At 40.5% G+C, this 25441-nt stretch overlaps 2 protein-coding genes across 3 annotated transcripts in view; one reads left to right on the top strand and one right to left on the bottom strand.

Annotated features, from left to right (window-relative positions):
* Kiz (kizuna centrosomal protein) overlaps positions 1-21833 on the bottom strand; it is a 113861-nt gene extending 92028 nt beyond the window's left edge. The window contains exons 1-4 of one of the 2 annotated variants that reach the window (XM_021151182.2): positions 21640-21833; positions 16633-16695; positions 13957-14119; positions 5864-5944 (exon numbers count right to left, since the gene is read on the bottom strand). In XM_021151182.2, coding sequence (XP_021006841.1) covers positions 5864-5944; positions 13957-14119; positions 16633-16695; positions 21640-21761 — 429 coding nt within the window. In that variant the 5' untranslated portion in view covers positions 21762-21833. The remainder of the gene's footprint in view (positions 1-5863; positions 5945-13956; positions 14120-16632; positions 16696-21639) is intronic. The other variant, XM_021151189.2, reaches the window with a different exon arrangement.
* Positions 21834-24805: 2972 nt separating this feature from the next.
* On the top strand, positions 24806-25087 carry LOC110290257 (40S ribosomal protein S29). Its single transcript, XM_021156761.1, has one exon. The coding sequence runs from the start codon at positions 24832-24834 to the stop codon at positions 25000-25002; it is 171 nt and encodes a 56-aa protein (XP_021012420.1). The 5' UTR covers positions 24806-24831; the 3' UTR covers positions 25003-25087.
* Positions 25088-25441: the final 354 nt, after the last annotated feature.

Here is a 25441-nt window from a genome sequence, read left to right as displayed (position 1 = left end):
AAACTGTTTCCTAAAGTGGGTACACTGTTTACACCCCAGCCAGCAAGTGTTTAACAAATTCTTTCACAATTGTTCATTGTTAACAGTTTGTTATCAAAAGTTGTATGAGACACTTTTAAGTAACTTCCACTTGCTATGGGGTTATTTCATACTTGAACTGACTTAACATTTGCAAAATAAAACACTCTGGTGAAGGACAAAATGGGCTTCTACTGATTGGCAGCTTTCCCATTTGCTATAATCAGGTTCTAAGACAGACTTTTCTTTTCTTTTAAAATTAATCTTCACAACAGGATAAGCCTTTTAAGTTCTGAGTCTTCTCAGAGCAGTTTCTGACCCAGGGAGAATTCCCAACTCTTCATTCTTGTTGACACTGCACCAGCATAAGGAATTCAAAGGCTTCTACGAGACACAGCCAAAAGAAGGCACTTGATCCGTAAGTGTTTAAGGACCTGGCATAATGTCTAGTTTGACTATGCTTTTCTATTACGCTGTAGTTATATTATAACCTGGCAGCAAATTCACCATTTGAGATTTCTACTTTGTTCTTCCTTTTCCTGCCCCAGTGATCCATCTTCCACCTCCTAAAATTTGGTGGAACTGGGAAGAGTAAGAGCAAAGCAAATGAACATAGCTGACAATACTTACAGATGACCAAAAGGCTCTCTAATAGCTAAGCTACTTTTACTAGTGGGAGAGAAAGGGGACAGGCACACGGATATCAGCAAGTTCAGAACTGGTGTACTTAGAAACTACAATTTCAAAGTAGGTAAGTCTTTGTCCTTATTCTACTAGGAAGTGATGTATTTGTTTACATCAGTGTTTTGAAAATTGCTAGGAACATTTTAATTTTTCTTACTTTTTTGTTCCCCTACATCCAGGGGAATGAGAAGTAGTAAGTTGAATGCAGAACAGAAAAGGAGCCGTCACAACAAGCTTTCATCTGCACACAGAATGGCTTTCCTAATGACATAGTATTTTACTGAATATAAGTACATTGAGATTTGTAGCAGACCCTATAACAACAATAACAAAATCAATATATGTTTTCCTCTAGAGCTTCCCTTATACTATGTCAGAAGAGGAGCAGACAGTTTCCCACAGCACACGGCTGTCTTAGCTAGGTTGGTTCCTGCTTCCCATTGCCCTCCCACCCTCTTTTCAACTCCTTGCTCCACAGGACATGCCCTGTATATGAGTGTAAGTGTCCCACTTGCATGAACCTTTGCAACTTCACGTGCTTTCACACACTCTCACCACAGAAGAGAGCAAAGGAAGGTAACTATCTAGAAGAAAGTTCCCACAAAGGGTGTCTATACTATGGGAAAGAAGTTCCTTTAAGACTGGCCCTTTCCTGGGGCTGGAGAGATGGCTCAGCGGTTAGGAGCACTGACTGCTCTTCCAAAGGTCCTGCTAATAGTGCAGGCTCCATCTGGCCTGTTGCGCAGATGAAACAGGACACATCTTTCACATGGAGAGAATGGCCCTCAGAGCTTTCTCCTTTGCTCTGAGTGGGCTATTAGCACCCTCTCTGTCCGTGTGCTGAGAGAAAAGCATTTCCTACACAACCCTGAAAAAATGGGTCTGTGTACTTAGTTTGTAGAAGGCTTTGGATTTGTTTAAATAACTCAATCCTCTTGAGAAACTACTATGGTTCAGCTTAGTCTCTAATTATTTTCTGAACTACTAGCATATAAATTAAAAGGCTATGTAAAGGGCTGGGGTGTGCCTCAGTGGTATTGTGCTCACAAAGCATTTCTAAGGGCTTGTGTTCAGACCTACCACTGAAAAAATATTAATAGAAGACACCAAGCTGAACACAGAATGACTGTCTTTACTCATCATGGCCCAGAGTCAAACACCATTCCAACTTTGAGGAGGTCATGAGGGAAGGTCACCAGCCCCCAAAGGCCAACTGCTCAGAGACTCACTCTTGAAAGAGTCTATATGTTTCCCTTTGAGCAGTGACTACTCAGGAAGCCATGATGAGGGTAGCACTGTGAACTGGTAAGGTAAGAAGCTGGCCTTTCTAGATATCTCTTGATAGTAACCTTCTCCGCTTATTTCTCAGCAGCTAGAAGAGGGCCAGTCCCAAAGTCCTGGGCTCTCATTACCCTAGGTACCTGCCTACTATTATCCTATGCTATACCTATGCTTCTTGGCCGGTGAGCTTCTGTTGACAGCTATGTAGCAACCAGAAGTGGAGTCAGACACATAGCTCAGTGGCTAAGCTGGGGGAGAAATACCTTCTCTTTCTTCCCCTAAGGCAGGACACTTCTGGAACATGTTTTGTATAGTCTTCCCAGGGTCCCCAGTGGGGCTCAGTGCCAGGTGCTCACAGCGATAACCTAGTCGATCATACACCCACTGGCTGCTTTCCCTTCTCGGTCACTACCCTCCCTCCATGACTGTGCTTCTGGGAGCACCTCTTAAATAACCACTTGCAATAAATCCTTGTCTTGGGATTTGCTTTCAGAGGATTCCCAAGTTATTGGCTCTTTCGATAGGGGCATGTCAGCTTTAGGATTCCTTTCCCTCTTCCCAGGGTATTTATACCAGTTTTCCTTCCACATGCTCCCTTACCTCTCGGTGAGGAACCTTGCACTGCAGAGCCTGTCCTGATTTTATGAACACTGCTCAGATGCTCACAACAGTAGCTTCTCTCCTCGAGCAAGGAAGAATCATCCTCACCATCTAACACTAGGGTGCTGCCTCTCCTACAGTTGGGCTGGCTCCTTTGCTAATGAGCTCAAGGCAGTGGCTAAAGCTGCTGCACTGCTCTACCATGACCAGCAGGCTCACCTTGACTCTGGTGTCAGTGCAAGGTTTCTCCATTCAAATTCTTTCTTCTGTGCAACCAAGCCAACTAGAACAGACGATCCTATTATTGAAACATGAACAGTTTGGAGATGGGCCCACTATAGTTCATCTTATTCAGCTGAACTTACAGCACCAAGTCAGACCAATTCATTCCTAAGGTAAAAATACAGCACCAAAAGCTTCCTTCATCTCACTGCGAATCTGCCCTAACTCGATGAGCATTTCCCCAAACTTTGTTGGAAGGAATTGTAGCAACAGCAGAGCTGACAGCCCACATAACCTTCAGTCCCGTGATGAGCTTCTTTGGTTCTCTGCAGTTCTCCAGCCCTGGAGAATACTATCTGTACCATCCTGAACTTTGGATGTTTCTACCTCTACCTCCCAAGTACAGGGATTACTGATGTGTACCACACCTGATTTATGGAGTACTGATAGACTGAAAACAAGGTCTTTTGCTGCTGGGAAGCACAACTGAGCTGCACCCCTAAAACCATTGTTTTTATGATATAGTCTTATAGCTTTAATCTAACCTCTCTCCTCCATCAATGACTTCCTCTGCAATGACTACCCTAATACCTCTCAGATCATTCTTCTCATTTGACCCTGATTTCCCCAGGTTGATCCTGGCCGGCTTCACTCCTGTGATATAACCAGCCTATGCTTCTTTATTTGTCCCAACACATACAGGTAGGCACACAGACACACATTATCGTTCTAGGAAGAAAGTTCAGTTCTTAAACAGAAAGCCTTAGTAATGGGTGCCTGAATTTCATGGTACCCCTGTCCAAGCTCATTTGTTAGTGTGTCCTACAGTCTCTTTAGATTTCAGCCTGACTAGCCAATGACCTCTGGGCTTCCCTGTTCCTACTCTTTTACTGGTAGTGCTACCACTACCAATAGTGGCCACACATACCAAAGACCAACATTCTGTGAATCCTGCAAAGCACCACGCCCTCTAGTAAGGCTTGTGTTACTCACTGCAGAGGAAGCAGCCTCATCTTCCTCCTACAGCTCAAGTTCATCCCCATAACTAAGTGGCATTTTCTGCACACTACTCCATGCCTCAGAAAGAACAATGCTTTGTGAGAAACATCTTGAAAGCAAGAATTAAGACATTCTTGAGGATGCCTACCGTGGCTTCTCAAGAGAACAGTTGCACAACTATGCTATGCATTAGAAAGTACCAGTGACTAGGCACAGAGACAAATTCCTCTGACTGCGTAAAGGGGAGGAGCTTGGATTCCAATAAAAAGTACAACCTAATTCATAAGATAAGGACTCATTCAGGAATTAGCATTTAATGAGGATTAACCAAGCCATGTTTTGCTGCAGTGCATTTACCTTTTTTAATTGATTAGATATCAAGGGAAAATTAGAAAAGGCAGGATACAAGTTCCTCGAAATGTTATCTAATTGATTCTTATTGCAGCCAATAGTCAAAGTTTTTGAGGACATGACAGCTTTCAGTACAAAGAAAATATCCTGTTCTAATTATCAAGTGGAGACCCCATAACTATAGGCAAGGCAAGGAGTCAGTAGTGCAAATGGGGGGTGTGTATGAGGAGGCTCTCTCCCATTTTACTTAAGTGTCATTGATACTGCCACACTAAGAATGTGTCTATCGGGAACAGCGGAGAAAGAATAAACTGGAATATGTCTATCAAGAACAGCAGAGAAAGAACAAACTGGTTTGTAGATTAAAAGTATGTCAATTATTTCCCGACCAAACGTCAAACAGTTTCCATCGGTCTGGTTGGGAAGTCTATCACATCACACCACATTTGCCCTACATCTAATGGTGTATGAATCACTTATCATTAAAGGCCTTTTTATATAGGTCAAGGTTGTGGGGCTTGGTGTTTTGTATCTTACTGTTTAAAGAATGCTCTAAATTCTAGCTTTTTAACTTTTTAATCTATGGGAAAAGAAAACGAAAACTTCCTGTAAACTCAGATTAATGCCTGCTAATGCCAGGAAGAAAGGAAAACTAAACCTTCCTTCTACCATAAAACAAAATAGTGTGGCCTCTGTTTCTTTTCTGATAAGAGTCTTAAATACCAAACAGTTAACTGCATAATAACATTTACTGGCAGCCAGGCAGCCTGCTTAGCAGATATATAAAGCAGGTAAAAGGAGAAAAAGTTAATTTCTTGGCTGAATGATTCCATCGGTAGCTATAGGGCAAACCTGAAAGTCTTTTAGTAAAGTAGCAGTTGATTCTTCTATCAATCTGTAGCACACATACTCTTCCAAGGAAAGCATTAAATATGAAAATCATATCCCGTTATCATCTGTTTCCAGCTTTCAGCCCAGTAAGCTTTTCTTAATGAATGCTGCAGCCTAAGGAACAAGCACGCTGTTGGCTTCTCTGAATAATGGAGTGATGCTACCATTCCTGCTTATTACAATATCGACTGGCTGAGGGGGTTTCACACATAGTCACAAGTGACTACTCTTGCCAGCATGCTCCAAGTTATTACAAGATGTTTTTAGACATTTCATCTAAAAGAGCTTTACTGCTTTTAGTGAAGAAAACATCTATGGTCTTGAGCAGAATCATTTATATGGAGATAGGCAGAAGGATTAGAAGCCTGTATTACAGCAGATATATGGCAGAATTTATTTAAGTATTCCTTGCTGGTCTTTTTGTCTATTGCTTAGATATGCAATCTTTTCTTTCCACTTTGTCTGTGAAAAGGTTCAAATTTACAAAATTATGCATACAAAGGAAACCACACTTAGTTTATTTTCATTTAAAACATTTCTCAATCCAATAAAAAGCAGCTATGAAACAATCATGAAAATACAATTTTACCTCCTGAAACCCTGAGGTTTTCTTTGAAATCATAAGTCCAAGGGACTGTCTTTTGGCAAATTTAATTAAATTAGACATTAAGACAATATCCTGTAAGTAAAATTCTTTAGATAATCATAGTTCTATCAAAATAATCTCTATAAGAAGATGATTTTATTTAAAAATTTCAACATATAAACATTCTAAGAATTTTCTGGAAACATAAAATCCCCCGCTTCCCTGAGCTACCTTTGCTCGGTCTTCGTCACTCGTTCCCAGGCTATCCTTTGACAGGAGGCGCATCCTCTTCACTTCAGCCTCATATTCAGTCTAAATATAAAAAAGTCGAGTTTTGTGATAGACGCTATTGCAAGTAAACTCACCTATATCTCCCCTTACTTGCCACATAAAAGGTTCAAGGGAGAAAAAAAAAACTGACATTGCCAAGAAATTCACCTTACCTTGGAAAACAGGCAATCAGGCAATTTCACAAACATATGTACCAAGAGTTGAACTCTATAAAATGTTACATACATTTTAAAATAAAACAAGGCTTCATGGATTTTTACTGAGTCTTCTGTCTGTTTATGGAGTATAACCTCAATCCTCAATATACACATACCAACAGCTTGATATTTTCTTTAAGCTATCGTGAAAATCCAGTTACATGATTATAAAAGTTAGATATTAGGTATCTATTTTCAAAGCCTAAAAAAGAAACAAGTCCTACCATTTGTCATTACATATTACATCTTACATTATCATGATCCCCAAACTCACAGTAAATCAGTTTTATTTTCTAGGAATAAGATTATAGTATAAGTAGTCACCACTATCATCTGAATCAAGTTTGCTCTGGCACTAGTAACTTCAAGAGGTCTGCATCATTACCTCACTCTAACTGATGAAAATGACTCAAAAAATAAAATGTCTTTCTCTAAAACACACAGCATGAAAAGTACTTTGATTCAAAAGATTACTACTCAAAGCTTTAAAAAGCCACTGATTGCAGCCCATCACAGATAAGTATCAGGATGTTTCTGAATTAAGCAGTTAGACAAACAATTTGAAACATACCTATCAGATAATAAATTAAAGGCTGGTTCCTTAGCTTTCAGTCTGAACAGAAAATAGGTCTGAAATTTGTTTTAACGGAAAAAAAAAAGCATAAGCAACAATAACCCAAACTGAACCTTAACATTTTAAAAGGTATTATTCATTTCTGCATTTTTAATAACATGGAGGGACTTCTTCTTCTAACAGGTGCCATTAATATAACAGAGGTCAGTAATGATCAAATAGATATGTAGCTACAATTTAAAGGATCCGGGCAAATGATACAGTAGGATGATGAAGTAAACAGAGATCATGGAATAAGACGGTTCTGATCAGTGAGAATTAGACCAGTCTGGTCATTAGGGAGTCATTTCAGAGCCACCTCCCAAACACAGACAACTTTCTCACAGCAAAGTTTATCTCACAAGGATTATTTGATTTATTATGTTATAGCAAAACGTAAATAATAAATGCATAAGAGTTTCAAAAGAACAGTAAAGAAACATATCAAGAGCCTGATCTAGATTGTTCTCAACACATTTGAAAATTGAACTGAACTCTTTCTAAATTATGGATCAAAAACTGTTTAATAAATTTTGAAACCAGAGTGAAGCTACCATAAATTGATAGTAATTATATCTCTATACCCTTTAGAAAAATCATCATCTAGAATATTCCGTTCTTTTTCTTTGCCCTAATAGGACACTTAGTAATTACCAGATCTTCTGAATGCTAGAAAGTTTCCAACTGCAGGCTATGCGCTCCCTAGTTCCACCTTCTCTCCCACTGCAATTAAGCGAAGGGTTCTACTCTTTTTAAAAGTTCATTTAAGGATGGACACACACCAGCACATCCTAGCACTCAGGGGAAGGCAAAGGCAGGAGATGGTGGATTCAAGTGTGCCTAGGCTTCACAAGACATGTCTTAAAAAGTTTTGTTTTTATTTATTATTAAGGTTGGTCCTAAAATATTATACAGATTAATTTTCCCAAAACTGTTCTTGCTAAAAAATATATAATGTGACAAAGTGTCTAATAGCATCAGAGGACATGTCCTTGTTTCTATCTTCTCCTTCAACTGTCACTCTCTTGTTTCATTCCTAATTTCTACTCTCATCAGGCCTTATGTATTTTTTTCTGTTTCCTTAAAACATCAGAGCTTAGAATGTATCTTTCCTAATGGAGACCCCTCCAGCTTTTGTTTTCTTCCTGACACATGGACATTTTATGGTTAGACTTATTGATCTGACAGGCAGGGAAACTCATGGCTAGTAGCATCGTCTAGTCCAGAATTCCTAGGATGACCTCCTTATCATTTCTCCCCAGCCTGGGAAACCTGTTTTAATAAACGAACAGCACTGAGTTAAGCCATGTGCATTCCATCAGGGACTGTACTGCTTCATGGCACCGGTGATGCTGCTCATAATTTAAGAGGACCTCTCTGTTCGCTTCTGCATATGCACAAGCAATTGATTTCAGCTGAATCACTAGGAGCTATTAACGACAGGATGGGCCTTGGGAAAAAGAGACAGGCATTTTTACCGGTATTTCAGGTTTCTGGGATATCCCTCCAAGCTCACTGCCCTTTTCCCTTATTTCTCTCTCTGATTTCTGAAATTGCACAGCTGATTCTCCAGTTACAGACTGAAGGTGAGAGGGGACAGCTAAACTACACTTAAGATATTGAAGATCAGTGCCCCCACTTCCACATTATAACTCAAGATGGGCACAGTGGCAAATTGTTCAGTTTGATTCTCAGATGAATCTTTGGCTTTCTCTCCCCTTATTTCTTCCAGTATACATGCTTATTCCTGGATAGTGGAATCTCACTAGAAGATACGCGAGAACATGCTTTTTTATTCAACTAATACACTAGCAAGAAAGACATTCTGGTTGCTGAAAATGAGATTTGCTATATATTTTTCCTTTTAGGACCCTTAAGATCATAGCTTGTTCGTGTCTCTAGCTGCATATGTAGCAGAGGATGGCCTAGTTGGCCATCAGTGGGAAGAGATACCCCTGGTCTTTCGAAGATTCTAGGCCCCAGTATAGGGGAATGCCAGGACCAGGAAGTGGGACTGGGTGAGTTGGGGAGCACGGGGAGGGGGCATGGTATAGGGGATTTTTGGAGAGGAAACTAGGAAAGGGGATAGCATTTGAAATGTAAATGAAGAAAGCATCTAATAAAAAATAAATCTAAAAAAAAAAAAGCGAGAGTAGATCATAGCTTGCCCACAGTATTTTTACATGCTTAGTCAGGAACTAAATCTCTCAAAAGGTTTGTCTTCAAATGTTATCCCTCCTGAGCATATAACCTCCTGACAACTGTCCAGGAAAATCACATCTGTAAACAATGAGACTGTATCTTCAGAGTGACTCACTATTAAACATAAATGCCTCTTCCTGGGAAGGTATACCTAGGATGTAATTAACACCACATTAGCTCCCACACAGGGGATTATAATCCAGAAGAGAATCAGTCCCAAGACAGAAGAGTTAACTTTTAATTAAGTCTCGTTGTTTAGTGAGTGCTCACATTCTGGGTGGGACAGAGCACTGACATACTAAGACAAGGAAACCACAGTGAAATAAAAAAAATATGCATAAACAATTAGAATACCATGAAGGAAGTGCAGAAGTAACACAGACTTAAATCAGAACAAAGAAACAAAGGCAGGTGTGAGATAATGTGGGGCATCCAAGGAAATGGAAATTGCTCAGCAGGTTAAAGCATGTGGGTATGTGTGACCATGAAAAAGGGTGCACATGTCCAGCAGAAAAAAATGTAGGGGGAAAAAGGGAGGACACAGGGATGGGAGAGAGAGAAGGTAGTGAGAGAAAGGGAGGGGAGAATATGTGTATGTAAGTATGGGGGTGTGTGTACATCATAGGCTGAGGCTGGAGGTAGTGCAGAAGTAGAGAACAGCACCTAGGCTCTATCCTAAGACACCTGGGCTACCCGCTCATGCTGAGTACAGATGTAATCGGATGAGTCTTGCCCTGGTGTTGACTGTTCCTGAATTCTCTGACATGCTGGTGCCACACCTGGTACAGTGTGGTAGGCTGTGCATATCTTAGTTAATAAATACTTCATACTTGTGTCTGGGATCTTTCTCAGTGCTAAGTTCCAGTATCTGAGTATCTGTGTCTAGGGCTTCTCAAAATCCCATGAGGCTTCCCTGTCTACAGGAATACATGACTAGCTTTCCACTACCACCTGCACCTCTGCCCATCAGCTCTCAACTCACGTTACTCCAGAGTCGCTGCAGATAATTTTAAATGAGCCATGAGATCAGTTAATTCTTTTTCAGCTTTTAGGCCATTCTAAAAAAAATTCTAGCATTATATACATACATACATACATACATACATACAAACATACATACATAGTAAGGTGGGATGAGTTTATCTCTACAAAGGTGGAGAAATGGACTGAATGAAACTTGAGAAAACCCTCCACCTCTCAAAAACTCCTTCACCCTATCTCCTTCCTGGCATTCTACTGTTTTGAAGTTCATGTGCACTAACTGTCCTCCATTCAGGGACAAACTCTGTAGCATTAGAGGTGTGGGCAATGCACTCTGAATATCTTTCTCTTTAAGCAACTTACCTAAGGTCCTCAGCAAAGGAGATAAAGATCTGACATCAAAGTAGAAAAGCATTAAGAGGGAGCAGATGGCTCTGCTGTACCTACGGCTAATGCTGGGGACTGGCCTAAAAGATCAACATCTCCCATGTCAAACCTCAGCTTACACCTAAACTAAGGGTTTAGCTGGGTTTCTGACATTAGTGTTGGGTTCCATGGACACGTGGCAGGCACGCAGCTTTGGATTCCGAGTGACTGCTAGATCCTAGTACTGCAAAGATACCAAGTCCTTCCATCTGTAGCTGCATGGTCTATTTTTTTTTTAATCTCACCAACAGAATTGTTTCAAAAAAGAACTTCTTACACAAAATTCAAAGCAACATAATCTAAGTGATTTTTGAAGCATTGTGTAAACAAAACTTTCCATATTTTTATACAGTTTATTGTTATCTTCTGAAAAATGGTCCCCTGGGCTGATACTCTTTCCTAGCTCATTATACAAGTTTCTAAGACATTATCTGTTATATATAACTAATGCGCTCAATTTAAAAATATTTACAAAAGATTATTCCAAATCTTTCCTCCTACATTTGATTATAAGAAGAAATCAATAATCAGATAAGACCATGATATAAAAATAAGAGGTAATTTTCTTTTACTTCCTTTATTCCTGTTTTGCCCACTGCTTTATTTTCTACATGACATCTCTGAGTAGTTTACAATGTGGATAATGGCAACTGCTTCTTAACCTTAAGCATTTGACTGGAGTACAAAGAGGCAAAACTTGTTCAAGCTTAAACACAGCTAATCCCAGAAGTTGGTTTCTAAACTCTGCTCCTCACTTCAAGACACTACAACTCGATGGGTAAAGGCTGTTTGCCTTTAGTAGAGAAGACACGAGGCACACTTAACAGCATCTTGCTATGCTCCAAAGAAAAGAAGGCTCAGAATCCAAATGGTCATACAGGAAGGGAGCCACCTAAGCACATTTAAGGTACTGGCTTCAATCCCCAGGGCCCAAAAATAGAGTTCCACTGGCTATGTATAGAACAATAGCAACAAAAGTAACTACTGATAATATGCTAATTAAATAAAAACTCACATGTTCATCATGCTATTGAAAAGGAGGGAGGGGCAAGGAGGTAATTTCTTTTTGTTACAGAAGAAAGTCAGTTAATGGAAGATATAACTGAAAACCGCCACTCTGGCATCCTCCATTACAGTAACTCTCTCAGGAAGGCTCAGTCACAGATCCCCAAACCAGTGGGTAAAAATCTAGTGAAAACATGATCTTCTAGTGATGCCAAGCCATCACCCCACAGACTAGTTACTATGTTCTAAGGTACCTTAGAACAGATCTCCAGAGATTACCATCTTAACTCACGACTCAGAAGACTGCCTCACTCATACAGAACCATGACGCCAGGCACTCTTTTAATGGACACTACAGGAAGCATGATCTATCTGTGACTATTAACACAAATGAATTAAAACTGCAACGTAGTGCAAGCTACACCATCAGGATTTGACAGATATGTATGGCTGGCTAAGTTGATGCTTTATCAGAGAACATTGCATAGACATAGAAGGTTCTGCCAGGCAGTGCTAGTCCAAACCACATTTTCAGTTCACAGGGGATAAAGTCAGAGGTGAAGGCAAATTCTGGACCAGGAAACAATAACTCAAATTCTAAGTGACAAGCAATTGGCTGACTTTCTCAAAATAACTAATGCCATTGAAAAAAAGAAAACAAAACATCTGAGATTAGTGAAACAAAATATATTCCAGGGACTTCAACCTAAATTGTGGTAAATGTATGATATGATAAAACAAAACCCAAGAAAGGAGAATCCTATAGTTGTGTTTTGTAAACTACAAAATTGCTAGAATATGTTTTCTTTCACTAGGCAGTCTCCCCTCTCCTTATTTCTTACATTATGGTTAACTTCTGGAGCAGCGGGCTTATACTCAGTTCTCTTTTCTCAGGGTCTGCCATCAGGATTCCTGCACATCAGCATATGAACAATGCCCCTGTATATTTTTCTCCACTTTATGAGAAAAGCCTGACTCCTCAAATGCATTGTCAGAGCCCTACCATGTGCACAGGCATTCTGCACACACAGAAACACTGAGATCCTCTTAATAAAGGAATGGACAGCCTTCTGCACATGGGCGTTTGTGAAGAGCCCAGTTCCTTGAGATTCTTGCTTTCTGAATACTCTGTGTTCAAGGTCACCCACAATGAACACTCTGTGTTTAAGGTCACCCACAATGATTCCTAAGGGATCTCTTCCCAGTACTTAGACTGACTATCACAGTCACCTAGAAGATCAGTCACAAGGCTAGAGAGATGGCTCAGTGGTTAGCAGTGTGTACTGTTCCTGCACAGGACACAGATTCCCACAACCTACTTTGAGAGAATCACAGGTACCCAAGGCTCCAGCTCCTGGAGATCCAACGTCTCTTGTCTCCTACACCTCCATACACAAACCCACACACAGACCAAGACCCACATATACCTAATTAAAAATAAGTATTAAAGAAGTAAAAAGAGCTCAAAGCAGTCACAAGCCACAGTTATTTTATTCTACTTGTTTTGATCTAATTCCATCATGAATGTGGTTTGTCTATTGGTAGTTGCCATACCTGTGTGTGATGGTCATTAATACAATTCATGCTAGTAAAATGTGCACATATGTTTCTTACTTCACTGTGTAGAAGTGATTTACTGATGTCCTATCATGATTTTTATGCTTGTCTATTATGTTCTTTTCTAAATCCACAAATAAACATCTTATAGTTTTCCAAAATTTTGAAATTAGACTAAAATACACTTTAAAGGATCATGATGATAACAATATATATCTCAAATAACATATAAACTCTAATGGGTTGACTTTTTAGGGGAACTGGAAAAATCTGAGTATGAGCTAAATATTAAATGACACTGTAGATTATTTGGTTTTAAGGATGATAACATGAGTCTAATTATAAAGGACACTACCCTTGTGCTTAAGAGCTTAGGAGAGAAGTGCCATGATAGGAACAGGAAACTGCTTAGAAAGAAAAGCCCACATGTGTACACAAAGCAAATACAGACACATATTTATAACTGCAGTATCGAGTGGAGATGGTGTCCATTAGAATAAGTCCTTTCATTTTTCTATAAATTTGAGTATTTTGCAATACAGTTAGGCTAGGGAAAAACTGATAGAGCACAAAGAAAAACCCAGTCAAACCACCTTCTCTGAGTGCTCTGTTGGGTTACCCTGGACTATGACCCTTATCATTACAGACAGCAAGCAAGAAGTCCCAGCATCTGGCCCTCCAGATGGCGTAAGTTGCAAAGGTCACACAAGCGTGCGTGGAAAGGACTAAGGGCCAGAATGAAAGGGAGCCTTCAACAGCAGTCATTGCACCCCAGAGCCCAGAAGCAGGAAGGTGATATCCCAGGGACATGTCTTCCCTCAGTGCTCCCCTCCCCTAATGGACTCCTGCCCTGAAGAGAGAAGCCCAGACCAAAGAGAACAAACAAACCCAAGGACTCAATATAAAGAGGGAATTGGTTTCAAAATGGAACTTAACGCTGCTTAAATTCACACAATCTACCAACAAATAACCCTATTCAGATAACTGGAAGTGGTGCCTGCCACTCATCTGGAAAAGCTTTTCAAAACACAGAGCAGAAAACAAAATGTTACCTTCAGTTTTTGAAGCTTCTCTGTATTTGTGGTCAAGTGTTCAACGTACGTCTGGACACACTCAAACTTCTTTAAATACCCTTGGTTTCGAACCTGAGCCCTCCTCTCAGACTCACATACTTCCTTCAGGTATTTCTTTAGTTTTGCACATTTCAGCTTAGCTCTTAAAAAAAAAAGTAGATCCTTAATAACAGAATTCAAACAAACTTAAGAACAGTTTTCTTTAACAAAAGTGTTAATGAGATGATTAAAAATCTAAGAAATTTACTCAAAGTCCAATAAATTGAATACATATGTAGTTTAGAGAAAGAAAATTCAAATAGTTCTCACTATTGTATAGCATTAGTCACGATTGCCATACCTCCCCTGAGAAATGCATACAATACCATTTGGTAACACAGTAAAGATTCATGTACTGTTGAGACAAGTCTCACTGTACAGCCTGGGATGGGCTGGAACTTGCTACCCTCCTTCCTTGGCTTCCCCGGTGTACAGATTACAGGTGTGCAGTACCCTGCCCCACTGCAGCATTCCCAGATACATGGGTTGGGTTCCTTTCTATCGTTCTTATTTTGTCTGCTTTACTTTGTTCTTTTACACAAGACTTCTCTGTGCAGCCCCCTAGCTGTCCCAGAACTCTCTCTATAGACCAGCCTGGCCATCTGTCTCTGCCTCCTGGGAATGCTGGGATTGAAGGTGTGAAGCACCATGCCCAGTTCTAAATGTATTTCTTAAACTGAAATATGGACTAAAGAGTAGTGTCTCTTTGGCCATATTCAGAGGCATACATAGCCTATGGGCAGTTTATATATGACAACCAATTTTTAAATTAATTGTTTATATAAAATGAAACTATAAACTGTAGTCCAAAAAATTTAAGAAAATTGAAAATCTAAAATACAAAAGACTATAATTTAAATAATGTAAAAATGTATTAGACACTGCACCAAACATACTACTGAAATATTTTGTAGTAATATACTAACTCCGAGAAAACCTTTGGAGATTCTTATCCAGTTGTAATACTAAAAGACATACGAGAGCTCAACGTACACAACCTCCTCTTCTTAGACCAATATGCTAAGTTTCTTCCTTCTTCATAACTCCCTGAACCCTAAAGGACACCTATTATGGAGTTTATACTATTGGTACAGTAAGATATTTTATATTCTCTCACTCACATATTATTTACCTTCTCAGCAAATTTTTGGAGATGAGTGAAATTTCTAAAATTAATCAACAACAGACCTTAAATGTCTAACTCTAGGCTAACAAGTTTTAATAAATCCCCCCCTATCTCTGGGGAGGGAGTTATGTGTGAGTGTGTTTTCCAGTGTAAGTCAGAGGGCAGCCTCAGGTGCCAGTCCTCACCTTCCATCTTGTTTGAGACAGGGACTCTAGCTGTCCACCATTGCATATACCAGACTAGTTGACTCACAAATTCCTGAAATGCTCTGCTTTCTGCCTACCATCTCCATGTGGGATTCCAGACCTGCACCACCATGTCTGGATTTATGTGCGCTCTAAGGATCTGAACTTAATACCTTAGGCTTGCATGGCCAGGATTTACTCACTAAGACATCTCCGAAGCCCAGAAGATTTTTATCATGCTAATGACACTGTGCTTTAGCTGTGGTTGGCTGACTTCAGTTTTCCTTCTGGATAATACAATCTACCACTGTTTCCCCTGCTGCCCATATCTTCATTTTTGACCCAAATGACAGTAATGGAGGAAGACCCTGACATACTCTTATTTGGTGCTTAGTAAAGCTGCTTAGTAACCATGTATTCTCACCCAAACATACTACTGTATGTTTGAATGAGTATGCCCTCATTCTTGCTATTCTTAATAAAGCTGGCATCCATCCATCCAAGCAATCATTGATAAATTCTGCCGTGCAAGCATGAAAACTGTCTACCTATAGGAAAACAGGCTATTGCAGCATGGTGAATGCTCTGAGGGAAAGTGAAAGGAGCCTTTCAAAACAACCTGCCTGCCCTAGCTGAAGAAGCAAGGAGGCCCTCCCAGGGGCAGCAAGGGGCCTCCTTTTTTTCAGGAAAGGGCTAAAGGATGATAAAAGCTAACAGATCAGCTATAACAATGACATGCTTTACTCTCTGCAGAAGCTAAACATGTTGAAATAAGAATCAAAAAGACAGCCTTTGGTGCTAGTGGTGTGTGCCTTTAATTCTGCACCTGGAGGCAGAATCAGGTGGATCTCTGAGTTCAAGGTCAGCCTGGTCTATAGATCAAGTTCTAGGGCTCCACAAAGAAACACTGTCTCAAAAACCCCAAAAAGAAAGGAAAAAAGACTACACTGCCTTATTTTAAAATATTTAAGCAAAACCACATTCCTGAACTAATACAAAAACAAAATAAAAATAAAATGTTTATTAATAAATTATATAAAACTATACAATTTACTTCAAATTATTATGCATTAAAAATAAAAGAATGATAAAAATATTCCAACTATAAAAACTATGACATAATAGTAGGGTTGTTTGGTTTTCTTTTTAAATAGAGTCTCTCTATGTAGTTGTAGATGGCCTGGCACTCACTATGTAGTCCAGGCTGCCCTCGAACTCACAAAGATCTGCCTGCCTCTGTGGTACGGATTATATTTTGGCTGACAGCTGCAAAAAAGCTGGACAACCATCACTGTCATCTCTTACCTGCACTTATCAGATTTATTGTATTCATAAAGCTTGTCTTCCAGGTCCAATCTCTTCTTTTCACTGTAATACAGAAAATATATGTCACTGTATTGTATTAACTAGTGGATTTAGACCATGGTGTCCTCTGAAACCACATCTTTATGAGACTGTCCCATCCTTCTATTTAAAAAAGGAGAAAATGTCATGGGTGGCTGAAAGAAAGACCTATCAAGAAGCAAGTAGAAGAAACAAAGGCAACACCAGTATGAAGCAAAAACTCAAGACTCTCAGCATCAGTGAAGCACTGTAGTACATGCATGTAGACCCACACTTCAGAGGCTATGGGAAGAGGATCAGTACTCTGAGGCCAGCCTGGGCTACATAGGGAAAACCTACCTGGAAAACAAAAATTGACAGGGATTCTCAAATTAAGGAAAAATGTTGAGGCCAGAGATACATGAGGCCTTGTTTCAAAAAGGAAGTAAACAAACTGAACTCAGAATACAAATGACAAGGACATCATATATTTATTTCCACATTAGAAATCTTTACTGACATCTTGATTATTAAACCTTCAAGGGTTTTATAACCAATTGGGTGCCTGACTTGTGAAAAACGAATGGCTAGATGGTACAGGGAATTTGTGCTTAAATTACAAGGACAGGAAGATCTTTAAATACATCTAGGGCTCTATACTGCCATGGTATTACTGCCAGACTGAATGACTGAAGTCTGATCGAGAAGAATCATCTAAAGGATCTAACCTGGGGTCACCTTCTAGAAGACATGCTATACTTGAAAAATTAAGAACATGACAGATGGGGACAGACTAAACAATCATTCCAAGAGGTCAGAAGCAACATGGCACACCAAATGTAAGCCATGTTTCTCAATTAAACCCTAGACCAGAAAGAAATACTTAATAGTGATGTGTATGTGTGTCAAGTTGACAAGGGGTCAATTGTGCTGGCTGGTTTGTGTGTCAACTTAACACAGTTGTAGTTATCACAGAGAAAGGAGCTTCAGTTGGGGAAATGCCTCCATGAGATCCAGCTGTGGGGCATTTTTCTCAATTAGGGATCAAGGGGTGAGGGCCCCTTGTGGGTGGTGCCATCCCTGGACTGGTAGTCTTGGTTCTATAAAAGCAGGCTGAGCAAGCCAGGGGAAGCAAGCCAGTAAGGAACATCCCTCCATGGCCTCTGCATCAGCTCCTGCTTCCTGGCCTGCTTGAGTTCCAGTCCTAACTTTCTTTAGTGATGAACAGCAATGTGGAAATGTAAGCCGAATAAACCCTTTCCTCCCCAACTTGCTTCTTGGTCATCATGTCTGTGCAGGAATAGATACCCTGACTAAGACAAATTGGTTTCTAAGACAACTTATGTCTGGCACTGAGTGTGTGGATGGACACACAGCAAGGCTGAAGGGTAACTGTGAGAGCTGTACCATGGTTATATAAAAGAACATCTTTCTTTTTTTTTTAATAGTACATTGAAGGTTTTAATGACGTGGACCATCACATACTCACATCACAGTTTGAGGTATTTAACAGAAGAGCACTGATTTTAGGTAAGTGTATGGGAAAAGAAAATAAAAATATAATATCGTTGGGACTTCAGGAGAATCTTGATGAGGGAAATGCTGGGTCTTTGTCCCATGTTTGCAACTTTTCAATAAATTTGAGTCTATTTTAAAATATTTTTTTAAAAATGATTCTGCAATCTAGGGAAAAAGGGCCATGTTGGGTTTTGTTTGTTTGTTTGTTGTTTTGGTTTTTTTTTTTTTTTTGAAATTCCATCACCTCCAAAATTGCAAATTCTTTTTAATAATGATGGAAAGATCTCTGTTCTCAGTTCCTTCTCTCGTGAATGCAGACACCTGCTGGTCACACTGCTGGTCTCTCTCTGAACACTTCATATCTTAGCAACCACAGACACGTTGTGGCTCTCTATTCCACGCAAAAATGGTGCTGATCTTGTCAACTCCTCATCTAACTCCCTCCTCCATGCTGCTGCGTCTCCAAATGGTAATCCTTCATATGAGTTTTAACATAAGGCCTAAACACTGGATATTTACCTGAGTAAGAAGTCAGAGGGAAGGCTATGGGTGGGATCACCGTAATAATCTTACATATCAAATCCCTATTTCAGAGTCTCTGAAACGCCCAAACCTGAGATACTTACAGAGTCTTTGTTTCAGTCACTTGTACCCTCATCGGGGTTTTCACAGCTGGCCTGTTCTTACAAAGCTGAATTTTCTACATTTTAAGGAACTTAGTCTATTTGTGTCTCAATACCACAGTTTTCCATCACCCTCAACTGTACTCAGCTAATATCTCAGCGTCAATTCTGGACCATTATGATATGTTGCCCTGAATCGGTATCACCATTGAAAATAACTGGGGCTGGTTAATGGACCTTTCAAAGGATGTTTTTATATACAGTAATTGTTAAGTATCAGCTGCACTTATATGTTTCTACCACACTTGTGGGCACTATACACACTGCAACATGTCACTCCATTAGACTCTTTCAGATTCAATTACAGACTTTCACAACAATGGAGAGAAAGCACTACACACACATAGAAAAACATTCAAGCTATAAAATTACACCTATGTGGGAATACACAGGAAAACGACTGGAGTTTAAAATACAACAGTTTCGATGAAAAAGCTCAGCTATCAGATCAGCTAACATTTCAATGACTGCCTCTAAAAGGTCCAAGAAGGCTGAACTGTACTTATTGTTGCTGTTAATCTCCTGATTCCCCAAAGTTTCCAAAGTGGTAAAAGCATTTCCAACTGCTGTGAAATTCACAATATTGAAGATGAACATGGACTTTCAGGAAATAGTGGTCCCTATGATGAGACTGGCTTTAATTTTTAAAATGTTCTTACATTTAGTGTGTGTGTGTGACCCTTGGTGAAGTCTCATGACTTGTCATGGGCCAGAACTCATGTTCCTACTCATTTACTACAGCCCCCTCTCTAAAGTTATTTGCTTCTATCTTGTGTGTAGCATGCATTAATTAGAGTCACTTACAGATTCTTAAAATGAAAAATGATCACACAGAGCAACAGATTTACACTGACTTAAAAATAAAACAAATCTTCAAATGCAGGACCATGAACAGGCCATAAAATCTGACTCCAGTTTCTTATGTAACTTCAACAACCTTACCTTGCTTCCTAATTAAAGCAAGAAGTGCTAAACATAAAGTGGATAATCATTACAGTTATTGTGCCATAAGGACCATAAAGAACCAGGTGCTTCCAGCATAGGAGGCAAAAATAACTCACCACTAACCTAGTTCAAAAAGAATGTCATTTAAATCAGTCACATTTTAAGAGCAGATCTTTGCCTACAAAATGCAAATAAGTAAAGGCCCAAGGTAACTATACCACTCTTAAAAATACAACAGACAATGAGATAAAGGCACTGAAACTAAAGTTCTTGCTTTTAAATTAGCTGATGCATATATATATATATATATGCAGAGATCTAATACCACCACCTTGGGTAACTGGAAAAAAGATCATTATTTAGTGACAATATGAGGTCATGGCATTCCACATAAGGCATTTGTAACACCTAGACACTGGCTAATTGACTTTTGGATTTAACCCATAAATTCAAATATTTTACAAAAACACCTCCTCCACCATTGTACTACACAGTGAGCAAAAGGGTATGCTAGGTGTTGCTTCTCACCTAAAATTCTCAATGTAGGCGCACTTGAGCTCACATGTGCGCACACACACACACACACACACTCTCTATTGTATTCTTCCTGAGATCTCAGTAAGCACACTGAAGGTGCAAACATTAGAAAGTATTGAGAAAAGAAAAGCTCTGTAGGAAAAATAAAGGTGTGTATGTGTGTGTATATATATATTGGAGATAGGTTCTCACTATGCTGCCCTGGCTGGCTTGTATCCCAGGCTGGCCTTGAACCTGTGGTCCTCTTATCTCTGTGTCTTCAGCATAGACCACCACCAGCATACGCATAACTGGTTAATTTTTTTTTTTCTTAAGTGGGAGATTAAGAGATCCCTAGAGTAGGTGAGCAGGACTGTGTCAGAAGGAAAAAAAGAATGTAGAAAGAAGATAAAACACGGAAAGAAGAGTTAGGGCCTGTGGGAGTTACTTAACAAATAAGTGGCAAAAATTAAGTCTAGTGTAAGATGCAATTCCTTTGAAAAATCACTTACTTTACCTCACCTGCAATTACTGTTATGATCTTAGGATTGTTACAGCCCTCCTGTTCCGTCTGAATGGTTCTGTAACTTTAACACCCACTAAATGTTTTGTTTATCAAGAGATCCAAAAATCTATTTCCTTTCTTGTCAACTAATGAGATTTCTAAGTCCAATTAATTTGGCAGCTAAATAAGTGTTCCAACAACTTATCTTTCCATGTGGTTATTTATAGTCAATTGCTTTATACTTTTTTCTATTTATGCATTCTTAGATCTAGCTTTTTCCAATGGTTCTCATCTTTCATGTCTTAATCAAAGGCAATCCCAACCCTCGAAGCTGAACTCGTTGAAAATTTTATCCTTTTACTAGAAATTTAGTCAGCCTCAGACACTTCTAAAAAGTGTCACAGAGCACGCAAACACACACACATACACACACACACCATTCCAGGCTGCGTTCCTGGACCTGTCATCTTTGATGCAGTGCGGCTGTCAAAGTAGGATGACAACTTGAAGAGAGAGTGAGGAGGGGGCATGTAGGACTAGAGAGGACTAAAGAAATTCACAAGGTTTGATCAAGACTGGCAGGCAAAAAAAAAAAAAAAAAATCCTCCCACTCTCACTTCCGGCCGCATCCGCAGGCTGAGGGACCTGGCTTTGGTTGCCATGAGAGATTACAGTCTCTCTGCGCTTTCAAACAAGGGGCATCCGTGGTAAACTTGTGCTCCCAACCCCGGTCGCAGGCGAGTTGGCGGGAAGTGGGCCGGACACGGTACCCCGATGCTCTCAGTGGTGCCGCTGACTCCCTGCCCCGTCCCGCGGCCATACCTGTCCCGCAGAGCCTGCTGGAGCTGGCCCACCCTTTCGTAGTAGCTGGGGCTTGCCAAGGGAGCAGAGGTGGCAGAGGCCTGGCGCAAGCCACCACCACCGCCACCGCGCCCTCGCGGCATTGCCACAGGGCAGCTGGCGGGCCAGCGTTGCCCAAGGAGACCGCCCCAACATGCACCGCGGGTAAACAAGGCGCCTAGCGGCCTGAAGAGGGCGAGGCGAAGGGCGGGGCGCCGAGGAGGCGGGGTTAGCCGCGGTGTGGGTCCGGGAGGTGGGAAGACAGAGAGCCTAGCAAGGTTGGAGCAGCCCTGGTGGTACAGGGACGAGAAGACAGGAGAGCTGTGTCACCTTCTCTCTGCTACCGCTGTGTTTCTCTTCCTTGCTTCTGCTACAGAATCCGTCCTAACTGCATTCATTTTATCAGATGCAATTTCTTATTTACCGTCCTAGAATTTGCAGTGAGAGACCCTGTGACAAGGTTGTTTTGATACCAGCACTTAAAAAGCAAAACAAAAAGCTAGAAGAAAACAAAATTTAAGAACCGCAAATATGCCCTTAATCTCAGCACTATGGGCAGAGGCAGTAGGAATTCTGAGTTCGAGGCCAGTCTAATTTACAGAGTGAGTTCCAGGACAACCAAGACGACACAGAGAAACCTATTTCTCCAAAAAACAACCCTTGCCCCCAAACAAAATAAAACAAACAAACAAACCAAATATTCAAAAGATATATACCATCCCACGCTGGAATGTTTTTCAATGCTCAGGTTGCCATCAGCCTTTTCAGGGGAGAAAGATTTGGTTTCTAACTAGGTCCTTGTGAATCAAACCGTTTACTTCTGCAGTCAATCCTCCAACAAGGCCCCCAGCCAGACTACATTGGCATAAACCCTATGTCCCACAACTCAGCTGTGACCATACAAAAGCCTAGGTGCCCCAGAGTGAATTGGGCAGACTATTACAGCAAGACTAACTTAACCTTAGATCAGTTCAGAGGAACTAGTGGTTATAAAGGCCCAGAACGTAGAATCAGTCTTTATTTTTGCCTCCATCAACATGGCAAAAGGCTTCCTGAAGAAAGAAAACTGGATTCTAAAACCCACTTGGAATAGGAAATTAGAAGAAAAAAAAATGTACACACGTACTTGTAGTCAATGTGGTTCCTTATCCTAGACTTTTAATTTTAAGTCTCTTTTCTCAAGTCAGTAGTTTTATTTTCATGCAAGGCATCACTTACACGAACGTTTCTTTAATAGTGTGTCAGGACTCCATGGGAATTGCACTATATCTGAATGGGTTAGGGATAGGGAGCTGTGTGTCAAAAAGTTCAGCAACAGTAAACCGTTCCTGAATGTGTAATGACCAAAACTCAATTGAAAAATCAAGGCATAATGAATCCAAGCTGCTTCTGACGGCATGTGTCCATGTCTTGTCCCACTATAACATGCTCACTATACACTGCACATGTCCATTGCGCTCTGACTTACAGTACCATACTGACCATTAGGGAAAGCAATGAAATGCTCAAGTCAGCAACCCTAAATTATGATTTTGCTTATCCTTCCTTCCTCATACTGTCTGCCTAAATGCTGAAAGGTAGAATATATCCATGTAATCTCAGGACTCAAGGGGAGAGGCAGGAGAATCTCTAATTCCAGGCGGGCTTGACCAACCTTGGTTTAAAAACAAAAACATGTGGACCAGGCGATGGCTCAGCAAATGAAACATGCTTTCTTTGCAGGTATGGCAATCTGAGTTTGATTTGATTCCCGAGAGTTGTTCTCCAACCTCTACTTGTACACTCTAACACACATGCATACACACACACACACACACAAACATGCACATGGACATGTGTGCACTTTATTGAATTAAAATGTCATAAATCAACATAATGGGCTATAAGCAAAATAGGGTCTCTGCTCCTGTCTTGACCAATATACCTTTTTAAGAACATGGACTGTATTTCCATGTTCTCTGATTCTTTCCTAATCCACCCCCTAATTTTCCACCCTAATTTAATTAATAATTCCCTAATTTCAGGGTTGCATGATGAGACACACCTCACTCACAGTAGGGATCCATGTGCCCTGCCTTCTCCCCATTCGACCAATCCCATCTGTATCCATATGTTGGTCTCAGCCTCCTTTTGGCCTAAAGCTAAGTACTAGTGATGGTTCCTTATAAGAACAGCCCAGGAAAGAGATCTCTGAAGACCCTGGAGAGCAGTCTGGGACCCTCTGAGTAGGAAATGCCTGGATTCTGGGTACCTGGGACTGTGTTCTAGGAGTTATGTGTGAACTGCCATGGGCATCCACTCGACCTCACATTAAGTGGTCAGGAAGGGACAAGAGCAGGCCTGTAATATGCAGATCTAGTGCAGGACCCTCTTGCCCAGTTATAAGGTTAGCACTGAGGTGGCTTTTAGTTACTCTGTCAACTCATTATATCACATTGATGTAGTGCTTGTGTACTGAGGTTAATTTACAGACTGTAGTGTGATGACTAACCATCATCTGCTTCATTGGATTTGGAATCACCTAGGAGACTCATCCCTTGGATGAGGATATTTCCAGAGAGATTTAAAGGAAGGCAAAGATCCATCCTGAATGTAGCCTGCAGCATCCCAGGGGCTGTAAGGTCCAGGTGGAATAGAGACAGAGTAAACAAGAGAGCGTCAGAATTCCCTGTTCCTTGTTTCCTGTGTCTACCCAGATGTGAGGAGTTTCAGCAACACACTTTTGCTATCATGAACTCTGACATCCCTTTCCTACCATGGCAGACTGTTCCCTCTTAACCCACAAACCAGAACTAATCCACCTTAAGGTGCTTCTGTGAGTATTTGATCACAACAGTGAGAAAAATAACCTATACATATCTAACTAAAGTTTTACTACAGTACTTTGGTAAGTCCTTCAAGGCCTGTGGATGACTAGGCCCCAACCCCAACCCCAATCCCCAGACTATTCTAATCTAAGTAAGGGCATGGCTTTTGGGAATATGTAGAGATTAAAATTTTACCTTTTAAAAAAAGTATCGTGTTCTTTTTAAAAAAAAAATTAAATTGAGCCTTGTGCATGTTAGGTATTCCACAAAGCTTTCTGTAGGATCCATCAAATCAAAGGACAATATGAAATATTATGTTTAAAATGGCTTGAGTCGCCTTTCTCCTCGTTGGGCGTCTGAAGGCAAGATGGGTCACCAGCAGCTCTACTGGAGTCACCCACGGAAGTTCGGCCAGGGTTCCCGCTCTTGCCGCGTCTGCTCCAACCGCCATGGTCTGATCCGCAAATACGGGCTGAACATGTGCCGCCAGTGCTTCCGGCAGTACGCGAAGGACATAGGCTTCATTAAGTTGGACTAAGCGACCTTGAATGGATTCGACTGACTACCAAGTGGAACGGATCATGCTAGTCTTTGTGCACAAAGAATAAAAATGTGAAGAACTTAAAAAAAAAATGGCTTGAGTCAAAGCTGACCACCGAACAACACTTTTGCACCTGCATATGAGATCATTATGTTTTTTGTGTTTTTGTTTTTCCTTTATAAGCTGACATAAAAAGGCACTCAATGCCATGACTCCACCCCTGAGTTCTGATGTATGATCCTGATCAATCAATATTAGGGCATGCATTCAATAAACCATACCCATCTGACTGGGGTCAGCATTTGTGTGGTTTGGGGGATGACGCCTGGATCCCAACAGTTTTCTTAGATGTGTTTAATGTTTAAATACGAAGAGTTTGAGTAAAGCAGATGGCCCTCTGTTGGTTTATTTTCTGTGCTATAACAAAGTGTATGAG

This window comes from Mus caroli, chromosome 2 (assembly GCF_900094665.2).
Source record: "Mus caroli chromosome 2, CAROLI_EIJ_v1.1, whole genome shotgun sequence".
NCBI lineage: Eukaryota > Metazoa > Chordata > Mammalia > Rodentia > Muridae > Mus > Mus caroli.
Note: the sequence above shows the minus strand (reverse complement) of the source record. Positions and strands in the feature narration are given on the sequence as shown.

Excerpts from the sequence above, each read along its gene's own strand:
- LOC110290257 (XM_021156761.1), top strand. The coding sequence starts at position 24,832 with ATGGGTCACCAGCAGCTCTACTGGAGTCACCCACGGAAGTTCGGCCAG.